The sequence below is a fragment of the Pararge aegeria genome, chromosome 8 (genome assembly GCF_905163445.1).
Source record: "Pararge aegeria chromosome 8, ilParAegt1.1, whole genome shotgun sequence".
Taxonomy (NCBI): Eukaryota; Metazoa; Arthropoda; class Insecta; order Lepidoptera; family Nymphalidae; genus Pararge; species Pararge aegeria.
In genome coordinates, this window is record NC_053187.1 from 4,016,447 (window position 1) to 4,036,394 (window position 19,948).

The window sequence follows — 19,948 nt, forward strand, 5'->3', positions numbered from 1 at the left end:
GGATTGCAGTACACTAATTAAGCAATCACTAGAGTGAGTTGCTATATTTTACAACGTAGGAATATGGTCTATTTCTTCTTCCGACGAACACTATAGATAACAAAAAAAATACTTTTTAATAATAATTTTCATTGACATTATATTAATCGAAAACAGGGAACTTATTTCGAGAACTTGTCATATCGTTAATATTTATCGATTAAGCCTGTAATTGTTATGGCAACATTTCGCACGCCAACATCACAGGTCACGTGACGTGACGTTGTGGACGTGTCATTTGTGGACGGCTCGTTGGTGGCTTTGCGCAGGTTCATTTTTGTAAAAGTCTTGTTGGAGTCTTATTATTGAACAAAAGTTGAATGGTTTCATGCGAATTGATCAGTTGTTAATTTAGTTAGGATAGTTCAATCACAGTAAATCAAAATGGGAAGTGAGTATCTATTGTATTTAAACGTTAAATACCGTGTATATATAAATAGTAGACACGTATTGAGTTCGCCCTGAAATTGTGTTGAAGATGAAATTAATGTGTTAAAAACTGGTAAAGTAACTCGTGTTTTCCATTTTTCAGTCAAATTCCTCGAAGTTATAAAACCATTCTGCAGTATATTGCCCGAAATAGCGAAACCGGAGCGAAAGGTAAGTTGATGGGATTTAACCCCTTTTTATTTTACTTTCGAACCCAAAATGTATGTGGATGTCCTAAAAATGCAATGAAAAAGAAGTAGATTAATACACAAATTTGATTTTTGAGTTTGCTGATACAAGTGAAAGTATAACCTAAATGTGCAATGAGTACCTACCTAACTGTTAATGGTAGCAACATGAATTGGCTGTTTTCGCTAAATCAGGAAAGTTTTAACAAAGTTGATTTTTCTTTCAGATACAATTCAGAGAAAAAGTATTATGGACAGCTATCACACTATTTATTTTCTTAGTATGCTGCCAGGTAAGCAGTTTTTTATACTTATTATCTCCATATGTTTTAGTCGCTATTCTAAAGCTGCCTGCACAAATGATGCCAGATGTCCCACTGCTGGGGTCAGGCCTTGTCTGTGAAAATATTTTTTTACTGTTTAGGTCCACCGCTTTTATCTCATCAAAAGCTGCGGGCAATATGATGTTAGGAACACAGCATTTCCACTGTATAAACTCAAAATCTATTTACTAAATTTAGATATCATCACTGTAAACTAACTATAAAGTTATAATGAACATCCTGTACAGTTTTTTACTGAAATTAGCTATTGTTGAATATTGGAATAACAACTGTATATTATGTTATTGTTGCATATGATACACAATCCCATTTAGAAAGGTTTTGAATTTTTGAATTGATATAAGATTTGGTGGTTAACTATGGGCTATGATGATGATGATGATGATGATAAGATTTGGTCATTACACAGTATTTAAGTTATCACAACATTTTTTCTAGAATCAATTATGAAAAAATATCCCTCAATATAAAATGAAATTTAAGCTTAAATGAAATTTAGCTGCCTAATATCTACAAAAAGGATAATTTATTTATGCTTTGTTTTCACAGATTATATTAGCAACTTAAGCTTCATTTTCATTGTTTATCATGCAAAGTAATTATGCAAAATCCAATACTTTCTAAAATATTTTTGCAATGCTGTCCAAAGTTACTGTGGTTCAGGTAAAATATACTATAGGGTTTTAAGGAGAAATTTTGATGTTAAATGCAGTTTGCTGCAAACCATACTCTATTTTAATAAAAACTAGACTACTATTTAAGGCTTATATAGCACACTCTTACCGAGAATTACATTTACTGCATCAATAATTAAATATATTAATTGGATTACTCATCAAGTTACTGGTTGTATCGATTCAATTATTTCTTTTACTAGCAGGTACATGCAAATTAGGGCCTCATAAGAGAGCTCAGGGTATATCAGAGGATTATTGAGAGAGTTTGTGCTCAGAGTATCTCTATTCTTCTGTGTGGGTCCCAATTCCTCAAAAGCTCGGCATGGGTGGCACCCCCAGAAGTTGCACTGTCAAAATTAATGAAGATCCTACAGTTTTCCTAGTTAAGGTTTTGTTGTTTATGAGATTGTAAAAATGCATGCTTAATAAAGACTTCTAATTTCAGATCCCATTATTCGGCATAATGTCATCAGATAGTGCGGATCCTTTCTACTGGATCCGTGTGATCCTGGCCTCAAACAGAGGAACGCTCATGGAACTTGGTATCTCTCCCATCGTCACATCAGGTCTTATTATGCAGCTGCTAGCCGGTGCGAAGATCATTGAAGTTGGTGACACCCCAAAAGACAGAGCATTGTTTAATGGAGCTCAAAAATGTAAGGGTTTTTTTTTAATTCAATGACATTTAACTATATACATTGTTGTTTTCTGCAATGAGGCAAATGTAATTTTTGACTGTAACCTTTCCTAACAGTATTTAAAATTTCTTATTCACACACTTTATTTTGAGAGAGAGGACTTATTGAAGAATTCCTACAGTATCATGAATAACTTAAAAGCAAGTGAGAATAAATGAAGTTATTGTCAATATTGAAAATACTATTGTATTGTACTAATATTTGCATATCTGTAGAGAAGCTTGCCAAATTCACAAAACAGTTTTAATTTTAGGCATATTGCCAAGAACTTTCTCCTAATTATTATTATGTTCTATTACAAACGCGTATTATGTTTTATTATACTGATTCTGCGCGACTTCGTTGTCCGTAAATTTTTCACATACAGTTTTCATCTGCTTTTATACACAGTATATCCTGACATACCAAGTCGCATCGCTCACCCACTGCTTCGTGTTCGCTTAGCGTCCTTACTTTTTTTTTTGCTTAGTTTCTTACAGTTGTAGCATGATGATAAATACATGCCTTTTAAACTTCCTCAAGAATTGGGCTATCATCAAAAATATTTGTCTATAGAAGAAAAACATTTTGCCAATTCTGACGTGATAACTATTGATGGGCGGTTGCTATATGCCTAGGATCTCCTTAGATTAGGTGTTACTTATTTAGGCATTGCTTTGTTTTTGGTTAGTGAAAATGGGCATTAGTCATACTTCTCCTTTTCTTGGTTTCTTCAATTTATTCTTAACATCATGTCAAACTTCTTTCCTCGTGATCAATTTGCTGAATGCTCTCATATAGGTCTTTTTTATAATCCCATTTATTTTTTAACTATCAGGTGAGTAACTGTAAACCTTTGGAAGTGTTATTAATTGACGAATCCCTGGCGTAGCAGAGTGCTGTGAAAAAAAAAGTGAGGTCGAGCTTTCGATTGTCGGAAGGGGCAATCTGGAAATTTATAATTTCAAAATTTTCTCTGGTCTGGTCTGGTGGGAGGCTATTTAGCGTTCCGATGTCACGTTAAAACTGATTATAGGTTTCTTGTAACTGCCATAATGTAGTACAGTTCTGTATATCAATCAACATTTTACACTAAAAATCACAACTTACAAGCACTAAAAAAAAAACATTAGATTATTTCTATTGTTTTTATACCAAACCATTTTTAAACAATATATTATAATTATTAAAAAAGTACAAAGGAATAGCTTATCCCTTAAAATATATATATATCCTTTTATATATTTACACTTTTGAGTAAGGTAAATATATAAAAGTAATGTAGGGGACTTTTGAGCTTATTTAAAAGATTATCTATACTTATGTGTTTTTTTCACTTGTCAACAGTGTTTGGTATGGTGATAACAGTGGGGCAGGCCATTGTATACGTAATGACTGGTATGTACGGAGAGCCCAGTGAAATTGGTGCTGGAGTGTGTCTGCTCATCATCATACAGCTGTTTGTTGCTGGACTGATTGTACTGTTGTTGGACGAACTTTTACAAAAAGGTGAGTTTTTATAATATAGATAATATCTAACCTTTTTTTATTAGGGCAGACCCGGTCACATGTTCCTGTGGTTATCATGTTCAAATATTAGGTTCTATTGGTTTTATTGAGCATTGGTAAAGAATTATGAAGAGTTCAAAATATTGCAATTATAAACGAAGGACTAATAAGAAACACAAATTTAAAAAAAGAAAAAAAAGAAATTGGTTCAGCAGTTCACCCTGGCAAACATTGGAATTATATATAACAGATAGTTGTTTTGAAGTCTCAGACAGATACTTTATTTATACTGAATATAATTTTTGATTAGTGAGTAGTGAGACAATATTATAACAATTCTTTGTTTCAGGATACGGTCTGGGCTCTGGTATCTCCTTGTTCATTGCTACAAACATTTGTGAAACTATTGTATGGAAGGCATTCTCACCTGCAACCGTCAACACTGGTAAGTCAATAATTTAATTTGTACTCAATAATGGGTCTACTAAAGCTGCTTTAATAAATATTGCATAAATATTGCACATACTGGCAATTTATAGGTTTGTTTCCAAGAATGATAACACTGTAAAGTCACAGGAAAATAAACCTTATACCACACAATTTAGATTCGCAAATTCAGTGCTTTGGACTTTATGCATTTTTGATTTATTTTTATTTCACAAACAATCTGTGTGCATAAACTTCAACTTTAAAACAAGATGACGTGTTTCGATTCTAACAATCGATTCTTATACTGACATACTAACAGTAAAAATGGGAAAGTACTCATGTAAGTGTTTAAAGAAGGAGTCTACTAAAATTCCTTGGCGGGAAATTCTTTTTACATATCATCTTGAACAAACGATATAACTTGTTATATATTTCAGGTCGCGGCACAGAGTTCGAAGGCGCGGTCATAGCCCTGTTCCACTTACTAGCTACCCGGCCTGACAAAGTCAGGGCCCTGCGTGAAGCCTTCTACCGCCAGAACCTGCCTAACCTCATGAACCTGCTCGCCACCGTCCTCGTCTTTGCTATAGTTATATACTTCCAGGTAAGATGTTCTTATTTTTGTACCTTCCAACATCAGAAGTGGGATCGGCATTTGCAATAATTATTCGCACATGAATAGAACATTTATAATAATTTTTTTAAGGTAATAAGAAATGCAAAGGAAAATTTGAAATAATTCTTGTAAATCTTCTTACTGGCCCACTACAAGGCACAGGGACTACGGCCTTAAACCCTTCTCCACAATGAGAAGGGTTTAAGGCTCGGCCGCAGACCACCACACTAGCCTAGTGTGGATTGGTTGACTCCACACACCTTTGAAAACACTATGAAGAACTCTCACTATGATTTACATATATGAAAATTTAATTTATGTTCATAAAATTATAACAAAATTTAAAAAGAAAATGGACTGTAACAATATAAATATTAGAAGCAAAAATAAACTCGGTGTGCAGTTTACTAGGCTACACAAAATTGCAAATTCATTCAAGGGCAATTGTATATTATTTTATAACAAATTACCAAATGAAATCTTTGAGATGTCTCTCAATAAGTTCAAAGTTAATATAAAACGTAAGCTTACAGAAAAATCCTATTATAATATTAAGGATTACTTAAACGATAAAAAATGCTTGGGTGTGAATTGCTCTAGCTTCATAGCTAAATAAATATACTGTGAGATGGTGATAACAAAAAAAAAATTACCCCTTTTGTTGTGGGGTCTTCTTAGACCAGGGCGCGTTTGGAACCCTCGTAGCTTTAGGTTTAAGTTGGCGAACGAAGTTATCACTATCCCCTTACAATTATGTAAACAAGTATTTATGAACGCTTTATAAGTGCCTGTGATAGGCCTACATGAATAAAGAAATTTTGAATTTGAATTTTGCAGGTTTCCTCACGATGGTTTCTTGCACCGTTGAGTCAGTTGATATTTTAATACTGAAAACGCACATAACTTAGAAAATTTAGAGTTGTGCGTGCTGGGATTCGATCCCCCCTGAAAGTGATGTCATGTGATGTCAGCCATACAGCATCCAATTTTCTTTTTTTTTTCTAGGGCTTCCGAGTGGACCTGCCCATCAAGTCTGCTCGCTACCGCGGCCAGTACTCATCCTACCCCATCAAGCTGTTCTACACCTCGAACATACCCATCATCTTACAATCTGCGCTGGTTTCTAACCTCTACGTCATCTCACAGGTAACAACCTTTTGAATTTCAGTCGTATCCACAAACGTACTATGAAGTGTGACAGTGTCGGGATACATAGTGTAGTTTACGAATTAATCAGATTATTGAAAGTTATCGTAACTTATCGATAATCTAAAAATATGGACTGATAAAAATGCATATGTTAGTTTCGGTATCGGTGGTATGAGAACCGCAACTTAAGACAGAATGGATTAGGGCGATGAAACAAAAATGTTGACTTTGCTTCAACGAAAATAACTTAGAAGAAAAGACACAATCATCGTCAATTTTGGAAAAAAATCTATATGGTCGAATCAATTACAAGATAGTAAATATTTCGCACTGTACTTAAATAGTATCAAATAGTAGCTTGTGTTAGGGTTACTAAGATGACCGATGAATATTTTTATGAGTAATACACATAAATACTTATAATATACATATAAAAACCCAGACACTGAAAAATGGTGATAACAAAAAAAAAATTACCCCTTTTGTTGTGGGGTCTTCTTAGACCAGGGCGCGTTTGGAACCCTCGTAGCTTTAGGTTTAAGTTGGCGAACGAAGTTATCACTATCCCCTTACAATTATGTAAACAAGTATTTATGAACGCTTTATAAGTGCCTGTGATAGGCCTACATGAATAAAGAAATTTTGAATTTGAATTTTGCAGGTTTCCTCACGATGGTTTCTTGCACCGTTGAGTCAGTTGATATTTTAATACTGAAAACGCACATAACTTAGAAAATTTAGAGTTGTGCGTGCTGGGATTCGATCCCATAACTTAGAAGAAAAAACACAATCATCGTCAATTTTGGAAAAAAATCTATATGGTCGAATCAATTACAAGATAGTAAATATTTCGCACTGTACTTAAATAGTATCAAATAGTAGCTTGTGTTAGGGGTACTAAGATGACCGATGAATATTTTTATGAGTAATACACATAAATACCTATAAAATACATATAAAAACCCAGACACTGAAAAACATTACTGTTCATCCCACAAACATTTTCCAGTTGTGGGAATCGAACCCACGGACTTAGACTCAGAATGCAGGGGCCTACCCACTACACCAACCGGCCGTCAAAGTTGCGAACGCTTGAGAATCGTGACGTTAACGTATTAGCTGCGCAGACATTGCAGAAACGCTAACGCTCGCATAACGCCTGTGGGATCATTCTATGCCAATGGTCGCTAACAAATGAATTTAACTCCACAGATGCTGGCTGTGAAGTTTAGCGGTAACTTCCTGGTGAATCTTTTGGGCGTGTGGGCGGACGTGGGCGGCGGCGGCCCCGCTCGAGCCTACCCCGTGGGCGGCCTGTGCTACTACTTCAGCCCGCCGGAGTCGCTCGCGCACATCGCCCACGACCCCGTGCACGCAGTACTCTACATCTTTTTCATGCTGGGCTCTTGCGCCTTCTTCTCTAAAACGTGGATCGATGTTTCCGGATCTTCTGCTAAGGATGTAAGTTGATGTATTCTCTGTTGAAGTATGTGCATTGTGCACGATGTAATCGGACATTTTTAAATGAACCATCTTTAAAAAGTTTAAATAGCATTGGACATTACAGTTAAGCTATAAACCATTAACTTTATATCAAACCGGTTTCTTGCATAGTAACAGAAAAATTTAAAAATAACTTCTCCATCCCATTCGCTTCTTTGCATTTTTATCATTTTTAGTCGTACCTACACTAGAAGGAAATACTGCTATTTGTTTTCTTAATACTGTTCTTTAATATTAAAACAAATTTATTAACCTATGAAACCTTTTTTACCACATCCACAAATAATGTTTTGCGAAACCCTATTTTCTATTCTCATGATCATAACATGGTTGATTGATGTTTTGCAGGATATCTTAATATATATAAATCTCTTGTCACGATGTTTGTCCGCGATGGACTCCTAAACTACTTAACCGATTTTAAATTAAATTGGCACACCGTGAGCAGCCTGTTCCAACTTAAGAGATAGGATAGTTTAGATTTTTAATTATAGTCGCAATTTTATTTTATTGCAAATTATTTTTCTATAATTAATTGACAGTCACATGTTATATACATATAATACTACTATACTAATTTAAGGCTTAGCGATACTGAATGCTTTAAAAACAAAAAATCAAACGCAGACGAAGTCGCGGGCAACAGCTAGTAATATTATAATATTATTCCTTCCAGGTTGCAAAACAATTGAAAGAACAGCAAATGGTGATGCGTGGCCACAGAGACAACTCAATGATACACGAGCTCAACCGTTACATTCCAACCGCAGCTGCCTTCGGTGGTCTCTGCATCGGGGCTCTATCAGTGCTGGCTGACTTCCTTGGTGCGATTGGCTCAGGCACGGGTATCCTGCTAGCTGTCACCATCATATACCAGTACTTCGAGATATTCGTGAAGGAACAAGCAGAGATGGGTGGCATGAGCACACTTTTGTTCTAAGTCTTACATTCAAGTAATATCTGTACAACAAATTGATGTTAAATTGGCACAATTAAATTGAAATCTCTTCTCGGTCTTGTTAAGTTTATTCCGAAAACTGATTTGATGTTTTATTATTGTTTTATCTAATTCTTCTATTTTTATCTCTTTCATTCTACCTTGTACATTTTTTTTATATCTAGAGTTCTGTTGTAACATGACATTAGTATATGACATACTTTAAAAAATAAATTATAAGGCCACGAGTAAAGTTAAAACTTTGTTATAGGTCACTTTGGGTTGTAATAAGAATTGTACTTTTTCACGAGCATTGGATGAAGTTGGGCCAATAAAACCAGATTACTTAATATATAAACAACTCTGACATTATGATCATACGATTTTAACTTATGCAGTAAGTTTTGTTAAAAATCTCTATCCCGTCCCACTGGCTTTACTTTAGGTATTATAATTAAGATGATCTCGACTTAATGTTCAGTTTTGTTGTACAGGTATATACTGTGAATGAATACTCTTTAATAGTCTCATGTCTGTCGGAACAACCTGGGTTTTACCGTTCTATCCTTCTTCTATGACATTAAAATCTTACACGAAAAAATATTTCTTCGTCAGATCTTACTCACGTTTGCGACGTCAAATTTGGTAGTTTCTTGTATGAAGAGATGTCAATTTCGACGTCGCAAATTACTTTTCGTGTGTAGTTACGATTACGATGTTATGGAAACTCCTTGAGTTTGTCATGGAGCCCTATTATCATAAAGTCGTGTACATATTTTTGAAAAATGTTGCGATTAAATGTGGTCGTTCCGCCCGGTTTGCGCGTGAGTGATTTGCGTGGGTTATGTGCTATTTATATGATAAATTTTAATAATAAAATAATTTACCGAGATGTACAGAGTTTTTCTTTGATTTTTTTAAGACTAAAAAAGGCTTTCGCATACTATATCGACTTGACACTAACTTTTCTCAAATTAGAGCATGAGTCTAAAAATTGTCAAAATAGTCTAAGACGAGTTCCCAATTTGTTGTCAATGCGTTGACAAATCAATCTCGCGGTTATGACTAGTCGGCAACGCGTTAACTGTACACTGACGTGGTAGGAGTGTTAGTCGACGATAAGTACTCTTACTATCAAATCGAGGAGTCGTTTTCGAGAATCGAAACTACTGTAAAAGCTATATTGACCTAATATCACACGTGATCGGCCGATTAATAAGCGAAGGCCTTGCAGGTCTGACGTCACATTTTTGCTACATACACTAAAATTGTTTCACTCGTGACCCCAGATTTGGACGTTAACCATTAGAGATATCTTGTTTGAAATTTTTTATACAAGGAGTAGCTGTCAATATTTTAAAAATATATAGTAACAAAATTATCAATATTTTCGCTGAATTCAAAGTCTTGTTGAGAATATCCGGTTATATTTGGTTTCTTTAACCTTTCGCTCTAATTATTATCTGACACATGGATTCCTTATTACTTAGGAGTCGCGTCGCTATTGCAAACAGTACCTATTGCATTAAATATGTTACGTCGTTATTTTATCATCATGATAAAATCAACATATGGACGTCCTCTTCATTATCAACATTCCTAGAAATAGGTCTCTACAAGAAAATTCAATTTTCCACGGTCTTGTGCCGATTCTAATCAAATTTTATATCGCAAAAGAAAAATCATAATCTGTCATAAATCGTGGTGACGAGTGTGACACGTTTTGAGCGTCAAGAGTGTATTGTGACGGAACAACTTAATTTTTTTTCTATGAAATTGAATTGAATTTCTCGCAATCCTGTATCCATTTTGAGTTTCTTTACGCTGACGTTTAAGTAGAATTGGCCTAATTTTAAGACATAGAAATACCATGAATTTCACTTGTATTATTTGAAACTGACTGGCATAGAATATGGTAATTAGTTGATTAAATTTTTGTATGTTTTTGTTAAAGTATTGAACAACTTAATAAATTTTATAGTATCTACCATGTATCTACCGATCTAAAGTTGTTCATCTCTAATTAAGCATTTTTAAATATAAGTAAAAACGATTTTAAACTAAGTTTTATTGTTGTTATAGCATATCTAATGTTGTTTGTCTCTAATTAAACATTGTTTGAAATTAATTATTTTTCCCAAGTAGGGGAATATATACTAAAACGATACCCTATTGGTTTAGCGCCATCTAGGACTTTTAGCTGAAACAATCGATTACTAGAGCGAGCCCATAATATCAGTATTAGAAGCGGTACATTTGCTCACTCGCAATCAAGGAGTTGTTTTCTTAAAATGGATGAATGCAATAAAGCTCAAATTTGCCTACAAGTTTTTGGCTCGGACAACGTATGTATAACCAATACCAAAAGTACAGGATTTGCGAGTCTAACGCTTGTGTGATTAGGCCCATTTTACTTTGACGTTTCAGAGATTAATACTCTAAAACGACTCCACCGAGCAAATCTTGTCCTAAGTCTATTGCACTATGAAATGTGTAAAGGACGCAGTGCAATAAGTACCTACCTACTCTGTAATGGTAAATTGTTCCACTAGGGGGTAAAGCAATGTCTTACGTTACGAGGAATTTTAGAATAACTCCCGAGCGTAGCGAGAGTCATAATCCTGAGAGTAGCGAGCGTTAAGAGGCACCTCGCGAGGCAATAGAATCAAGTTTAGGAGGGTTTTTTTTACAATTTTTACTCTATGGTTCTCGCTTCAGTCTGGTGAGTGACAGGGATGCCATCATACGTTAAAGCGAGATAGCAATATTAGATTGAACAAATTTTATTTAGATACGCCGTGCGTGATGTTCCTTATTCAAATCGTAAAAGCCCCTAGGGTCTCCCGTACAATATTACTTACCCTCTAAGTCAACAGGATATATTGACATACTTGACCTTTCAATACTAGGCTTTGTAATAAGGCATTGTCAAACAAGTGGTATGAAAAATTACATAAAACTTCTAAAATACATTACACACACTTAGATTATATTTTTTTGTTATCAGTTTTTTTAGACTTAAGTTCAACGGTTGTTTATTTGAGTTTTAATATAAAATTCTTATAGTATAGGTATGTGGTGTTATTCTAAGATTATGAATCCTGGCTTACCTAACCCGAATTTATACAAATATAAACATGTAGGTGTTTTCTTCACAGTGCATATACGCATAGTAAGTTCCATCTCGAACATATTACCGAAAAACCAGCTTTGGCTTGAGTTTTCTTTGCATTGTATTTCTGAGAAAAAAAGTTGCATTTGTCACCCCGTGAAGACATTACAGTTCCGCAATTTGTCTCCCCGGGGCTATTAAAAGAATTGAACAACAACAAGTAATTACAAAAAATATAACATTAAAATAAGCTATATAAAATTAACAATTAAAGAAAAAACAATAATAATAAAAACAAGTAAAAATTCCAAAATAATAAAAACAAAACATTTAACCAAAAAATTATTATCTTAGATCACCTACTCTTTAGTAACATTTTAATTGGTTTTTGAAGCTGAAGCGGCGGGGTGTGAAATATGCCCAAATTGTCTTTACCTAACACTGTACTCTATGCGTGCTAAAGTATAATAGAGGTTAGTTATACAGCGTCACGTTTGATTCAAGGACAAAATACCTTATTCACTTCAACGATTTATACTTTTTTGAAAGACGATTATGACGAAGTAGAAACCTATAGTTGCTTGAGACTTGAATGCACTGTGAGACTTCATAGTAATATTTCTAAACAGGAGCTGATTCGGTTGTACATATCCTACTTGCGACCAATGTCGAGACTAGATAAAATTTAACCAGCATGGTGCGTTATGATTGGTTGGTTTGTGCCCGCCATTTTATGGCTATGCCAAAAACCGTTTAAAATAGAGGTATCGGTACGGTTAGCGAGAAATTGGTATTTCAATAAGTAACGATATGCCTCAGCCGAGTCGGAACCATAGATTTAAGCTAATGTTGCATTAGAAATTGGAAAAACAATTATGTATATGCAATCAGTAATTCTCTTGTTCTAAATGTTTGATATATTCAATATTCATATCATTAGAATGGATAAGTAAATAATATTAAAATATTGTTGGAAATATTTCCATTGTTCTTATGATAACTGATAATTAGTATTGTATCTACGTACCACATCATACTACATGTCTATAAAATAAACAAATCATAATGAAAGTTTTTTTTTATACAATAACATTAAACATGTACCTAGTAGTAGTAGGGCTTTTGGTCATAGCTCGTTCGGGGAAGTACAGCCACCATTCTTCTTACTGTCGCTGAGCTTAATTGCTGTATTCCGAAGGAAATTTTTTTTTTTTTAAATTACAGGCACATGAGGCTTAAAACTTTCGCCTCAGGTAGATGCTTGCGTGTGTTGCTTTTTCTAGGCGATGGTTTTCCACGAAAATGATTACTATAAAAAAACTGGGAATGACTGAAATCGAGATGTGACACATTTGTTAAACGTGCAGTACCTGAAATTTTATTTATATGGAGTCTGGAGTGCGAATCAAATACCATTTTAAGTAGGTAAGTAACTTTATTTTTCTTACTATACATGCAAAAATACAAGGACCAAAGAAACCCAATTGGCGATTTGTTAACACTCTGTAGAACTTAGTTGGATGATACGAAAAAAAAATCATTTTTTAGTTACATATCTCTCATGGATACGGTAACGAAGATACAAACACAATATTACGAAGGATATATACAAGATACAATAATTACATAATAGGGTCAATGAGATCTTAATATTTCCAGATCGGTAAGAAGTCCCATCCCTACAATATTAGTCCGAGAGCTGGTCTTCGTTCTAGTCGTAGTGACCATTCGGATATACTTTTGTTTTATTTTTGTCAATTTTACCGAAACTTGGTTTTGCGATTAAATGCCACCAAAAACAAAACATGTAAAAAATGTATCGCCCTAATAATCTCGCATCGCATGAAAATACTGCACTGCAAATCGCAAAGTGTACTGCATTTCGCAAAGAAAAAATTATATTAAATAACATTGTATAGTCTAAAGGTGCTTTCTTGCTACTATATAAAAGGAAAAAAAATGTATGATCTATACCTAGCAAGCGAGTTTTCATCAGATGTCGACGTTTTGAGGTCCTAGAAAGCTTTCCTGACTATTCTCGCGATGGTGTCATCATGTCTGTATGTATGTATGTATGTATGTATGTTTGTTTGTTTGTTTGTGTGTGTGTGTGTGTGTGTTTATGTAAACCTCTCACAACTTTGAACGGCTTGACCGATTGGATCGCAATTGGCATTTGAAAGGGCTTCACTAAACTTAGATTTTCTATGAACGTGACAATCGTATGATTCGTTCAAAAGTTATAGCAATTAGATAATTAAAAAACAATGTTTTATGAAACTTCTATCAGACTTTTGAGCTCGAAGAACAAAATAAGTATGGAATTAGCGGGAAGTTGCAGGGATTGTTTTTAGGTCAAACTTTTCCAAATTTTTTTACCTTTTTTGCAAATTTTTTTCGCATTATCATTAATTTGTATACACAACATATTATCTATACATTTAGAACAGAACAGTTCATTAGGTAGGTAAATCAAAATTTGACAATTGGTGCCCGTTACCGTATGGGTGTTGAATTGAGATGACAGGTCGCGAGAATGCACTTGTTTGCACGAAAATTAGGACAAATCACACTGATTTAAACGTTGACCAGCTCTCGAACTATAAAAGAAATGCCACACATAACTTGGAATTCAAACACTCATGGCACAACACTTATTTGTTTAATTTACACACATCAATAGGCACTTTGTCATCGGCTATGTAATGAAATATTATTGCTTTTTTATCAGAATCCTGGTTCAAATAGTCACCTGATCTCTTTCTTAGGTTGATCTTGTCAATGTTATTTGGGCAAAATAGGTCACGCTTTTGAAAAAAAGTTTCTTAGAAACACTTGATTGGCTCTTGGATTATAATTTGTGTTTAGAATTATAAAGTATGGCATAAAGAAACAAAAACACAAAGAGCACAAGCTAAGGCTGTGTTCAGATAAAAGAAACCTGACGCGCGTTACAGGTTATAACTTGGCGGTGACTTGCGGTACGCAAAACTCCCAAGTTAAGAGAATTTCAGTTCCACGTTTCCTTATTCAAACAGACAGTAAACAGTCTTTTTTCCTAGCAAGCGTTAGATACTGCGCGTTTATGATTGGTAAAATGTTTTTAATGCATAAATGATTTGACGCACTTTTTAAAAATGCAAATCATATCTTGCCACTTGAACGATTTTAAAACGACTTAATGAAATTCAATATACAAACAAAAAACAAAATTATTACCGACAAAAGCGGTTAAAAATTTAGGTACGTCAAAATATTAGTATCTGAACAAAGGCGTAATAAGTACGTCTTTAAAAATATATAAATAATTCAAGGCGTCTGACCTGATCTGTGACCAATTACAAGAAATAAGGAGGCGCATATTTGCATTGTTGCTCGCAGAACGCAGAATGCCGCTGTGGACGCAGGTTAAAAGTCTTGGTTAGATCTAAACTTTAGTGCTTTGTTGTATGATGGATTCATCCTAAGGCAATCCAACCGTACATCTATTGATATGCTCACTTCACTGGCATCGGGCAATTACCGTTAACTAAGTGTAGCCGGCAGTATAAAAATAACTTTTTTTTTTAAATATATATTTTTTACCGGTAATTGTGCTACGACTTCATAGCACACAAATCTATAAAAAAAAAAATTAAATAAATATTTTAATATGAAATTTGTTTTTGTCTGTGACACAAAAACGACAGTAATTATACATGATACTTTCCCAAAGCCGGCTTTAGGCGTGCCTAGAGTATTTGAGCCCTTATTTTTTATCTTCACCTCTCTGTCAGAACTCAGTGCATCGAATAAAAAAGGAGTCGGAACCATATAGCTCAAACTGGCCAAACCAACTCGACTCAAATTAAAGTATAAGAATTTGTGCTTTATTTCATGTGTTATAAAGTGTTATTTTAAACTGTGACAAAGCTCACATTTTCAATACCTACTATAATTTCAGCCGAGTCGGTGTGTGCAAAATCAAAAATACTAAATATTAGATAGTACACGTAATAGCTTATTCTCTTAACCACGTTAAAGAAGACTAAGTATATTTTTAAAAAACCGACCAAGTGCGAGTCGTACCTAGGAAGGTAAAAACAAAATAAATTGAGATACTTTTATAAAAGCACAAAACTAAGCTACGTTTGTGTAAAGCATTATTGCCGAATTTAAAAAAAGAAGTGGTAGTGAAATGTTTTGACCAATGGGAGAATATTTACTATTTATTATAAAAAAAAATTTTTATACATTTATCAGAATATGTAAAAAAAATTGAGGCTGAGGAAATAGATATTTTAGAATGTAATTTAATTATTGCTCGTTGACGCGGACTTGGTCAGTTGTTTAATACATATTCCTAATAATAAAATATAAGCCCTTGTACACTAAAATTCTTATCTCGTTATTTTATTTTTACTACAACAGCAATATTTATTAAACGATCAGCAAAATAGTATTTAGTAATTTTGTTGTGCACAAATCTCTAAAATTGGCACATCTAGAAGCGGTGCCATCTATTTCAACATGTTCTTTGTGAACAGCCTAGTGCTATTTTAGAGTTACTTTAGGATTAGTATAGCTTTTTGTTATGGCGCTCCTCCGAGAATTAATATAAGTGAATAGTGGTTGCCGGTGTTCATACAGGAACATGCGGGTGTACAATAACGTATCAGATTGATGTACACTTGGCTGGGGCTGCACGTTATAGTACGTGTTGCTGCGTATGCTACTACGAAATGTTTCGCAGTTTATAAGGGATTGTTTTCCACTTCATAAAGTTGGGCATCTAAAAAAGACTTGCCAATTATTTATTTTAGAGATTTGCGTAAAACAATAATGGCATTAATAAAGTACAAACTACCACTTCTATAATTTACAACTAAGTAATCTGCGCAGATGATATTATCGTAAACGCGAAAATGTTTTGACCAATCACAACGCAACACATTTTCAGCTCCACGCGTTGTCACCAAAGATCGGCAAATTATCACTGGCGCCAACGGCGAGAATTGTTCGTTCTGTGTATGTTTTTTCTTTGGAAATATAACCCGCGCCATTAAAGAATAGATTAAAAATGCTTCCGACTTTGTTGCATCTCTTTCGCACAATAGCCGGGCGTTCGAATAAGATGGCTCTACCTAGAGTTAACTAATGTCATCTCCAACGTGTCGAACCTAACAGTTACCAATGTTTGGAAGGGACCAACATGAGAAGAAGGGGTTACGGACGTAACATCTGCGCTCGCTATTAGTTTTTGCGTTCGCGTCCGCTGCTTACTTTATAAGCGTCCATTTCATTGCTGCGCAAGCGAATGTTGTCGTGTAAATGGAACCGGTATTAAATTTAAAATAAACTTCTTATATGGTTGATGAGATACAATTTTTAGCACAAATTAAACTTTAGTGTCCAATCATTAAATAATTTTAAAATCATCATAATGTGTATGCACAAAATATTACATCTCTTATAATCAGTTTAATACACAAACTGCATCAGTTCAGAAACTATATTCTAACCCTTACAAGCATAAATATACAGTCTAGTTTGATAAGTAATGCTTTGCCTGACGTCAAAATTATAATATCGTTGTAAGATTAAAAAAGTCATCGTGTACACACATAAATTGGAAACAGATAAAGAAATTACGCATAAAGCAAGAAATATGCAACAAAATACATTTTTAACTGTCAGTGTTACTTATAGTATTAAGTTCTCTATAAAAGATTCTGAAACAATTAAAAACTGTTAAAACAGCCAATGCCTTAATTACCATAATTTCATGCAAAATGATTTCGATTTCTTCTGCTCAAAGGTTGAGTAAAAACTCAACAGACAGACATATTCTAACTGCTGGATGCGTGGTATTTGGATGAATTTCAAAATAAGAATATTTTCATTTACGAAAAAGAATTTATTATTTATCTTGTATGCAAACGTATTAACGAGGTATAACACTCATGTGTTACTATTATCAAACCAACGATTTGTTATAAAACAGTTGCATAAATAACTATGAATATGTTACTATTAAATGAATAAAATATATTTTTTAACTTTCAGTGTTATCTACATTAGTAATGATATCAAAGTTATCAAACTAGACTGCAGTTTAAATATTTTACAAATGATAAGGAAAGCACTTCTATATTTAACTTTAATTACATACAATGTACAAAGCTAGCAGTAGGTAACGCAATATATATTCATAGGATTTTTATTGCATCAAGTATGTATTGGTGTATTAAGTATTCGCTATTAAGGTGGCCCTAGCCAGGCGTATGTCCATTCAAAAGTTATAATCATTCTACAATTATAACATTCCCTAAACTAAGCAAGATATAGCTTTATCTGCATTCATCATTATCATCTTCAATCAATGGATGCCCACTGCAGGACATAGGTATTTTGTAGGGAGTTCCAAATACCGTCTTGTCTTATACTAGCTTGGGTCCAGGGGCTCCGTGCGACTCTTTTGATGTCATCCCTCCACCTCGTATGGGGCCTATCAGTGCTGCGTTCAAGTTGCATTTGTTAAAAAGAAAGAAAACGTTTATTTGTATTTACAAAAAAAACCTTAAAAATAAAAGTTAGTCTCTAAAAAATTACAAGTATGATGTTGTCCCAAAAGAGTTGTTATTCAAAAAATTATCTTTTGGTTTCAGTTCATTGCAATGATATTAATTTATACCATAATAAATGATCCATTAAAAAAAATCAAGCTAAATCGACGGCAACTTACATAAGTTATAAATCTATTTATTTATGTATACACCTCACCTCTGTGAACATACGTCATAGAGTGATAGGTTATGCGAAAATAAAACAACATCTTGCTTGGTATTTAGAAGAATTTATAATAAATCCATACTTATGGAGATGCGGCTGGCTAGGGCCGCCTTAAAGTAAGTAATAATAAAGAATAAATAAAAAAAAACTAAAAAGTCGGGTATATAAAGGAAAACGTTTATTTTAACAACTTTTTTTTTCTTTTAGTAAGTAAAGGAAAAAAACAAAGAAACAACTAAAAATAACAGTGCCAATTAATTTCTAATAAAACATGAAGTTCGAACCCCAAAATTTTCTAATTTATCTTAAGCAAATAAATATCACTTGCTTTAACGGTGAAGGACAACATCTACATGCCTGAGAGTTCTCCATAATGTTCGTGTTCGTGGTGGACTACGTGCACACAATTGGTTGCTAATGATGTGCGCCTAGAAGCGCATACCCAGTTGTTATCCTACGTGCGTTTTTATACGTTTCATGCCAACTCGTGAATTTTTAGTAAGTCTCAAGTCAGAAGAGTACATTATCATTAACAAATTAGCGTCCCACCACACGGCACGGGTGTCCTCATAGAATGAGAAGGGTTTTGGCCGTAGTCTACCATGTTGGCCAAGTGCAGATAGGTAGACTTCAAACGCCATCGAAAACATTATGGAGAACTCTCAGGCATGCAAGATTCCTCACAAGCTTCCCCTATACCGTTAAATCCAGTGACATTTAATTGCTCAATATGCACATAATTTAGAGACGTTGAGATGCGTGCCAGGGTTGAACCAGGTCCCCAAAAGGGAAGCGGAAGCCATACCAACTAGGCTATCACCGCTTTTTACGCACAATAGTATTAACGTGGACTTCGTCCTCTCTAGACTACATGTAGTTATATAGTGAGCCGTCTGTCGGGTGTGATAGGTCCCCTCCCGCTAACCGTTGTGGTAGCCCGACTCGGCTTTACTTGCGCGCCGCTACGTTCAATGAGAATTGTATTAAGAAGTTGACTCGCTATATGCTCATCTCAAACGTTACGTCTACGGCTGAGACCTAATCGGTATCAAATAGCAGAGCGTGAAAAATACCTCGTAACGTTTATTAATAAGTCAGATAGAGCGTAGTTCGACAGTTGATTTTACTCAAGAGTTAAATTAGATAAGACTTATGTCAGACACATAACTTTGTTTCAGCTGTCTTAAGTCTGAGCAAAGCCAAAGTACTTTCTATGGATTTCAGCTAAGATGCAATTTAATTTAGGTACACATTGTATCGGAAGGCGAAATTCATGAACTTCATGTAAAAAAAGGTGACGAATAATCCTTAGTATAAAAAAATAATAATTAAAATGTACATGAATCAACAGCGATCTCAAAATCAACTAGGTACACGTGTCTAAAAAAAAAAAGTTGTCTGTCCCAATAAAATAATAAAATATAATCTAAAATATAACAACAAAACTCCACTCTGTCCGCACCAGGCAACATCAATCATATACCCTATGCGATTAGGCGGAGTCTACACGAGCGAGGAAGTCGCTGCGTCATTACAGTATAACTATGGCAAAGAATTGAACCATAGAT

At 34.3% G+C, this 19,948-nt stretch overlaps 1 protein-coding gene across 1 annotated transcript; it reads left to right on the forward strand.

Moving 5' to 3' along the window:
* Positions 1–266: 266 nt before the first annotated feature.
* On the forward strand, positions 267–9,389 carry LOC120625595 (protein transport protein Sec61 subunit alpha). Its single transcript, XM_039892659.1, has 10 exons — positions 267–430; positions 572–639; positions 884–949; positions 2,123–2,333; positions 3,702–3,863; positions 4,213–4,308; positions 4,730–4,896; positions 5,914–6,054; positions 7,270–7,518; positions 8,237–9,389. The coding sequence occupies exons 1-10, from the start codon at positions 424–426 to the stop codon at positions 8,498–8,500; spliced, it is 1,431 nt and encodes a 476-aa protein (XP_039748593.1). The 5' UTR covers positions 267–423; the 3' UTR covers positions 8,501–9,389.
* The last annotated feature ends 10,559 nt before the right edge of the window (positions 9,390–19,948 follow it).

Coding starts and splice junctions, on each gene's coding strand:
- LOC120625595 (XM_039892659.1), top strand. Junction 950..2,122: donor TTTTCTTAGTATGCTGCCAG/GTAAGCAGTTTT, acceptor TTCTAATTTCAG/ATCCCATTATTCGGCATAAT. Junction 4,897..5,913: donor CTATAGTTATATACTTCCAG/GTAAGATGTTCT, acceptor TTTTTTTTCTAG/GGCTTCCGAGTGGACCTGCC.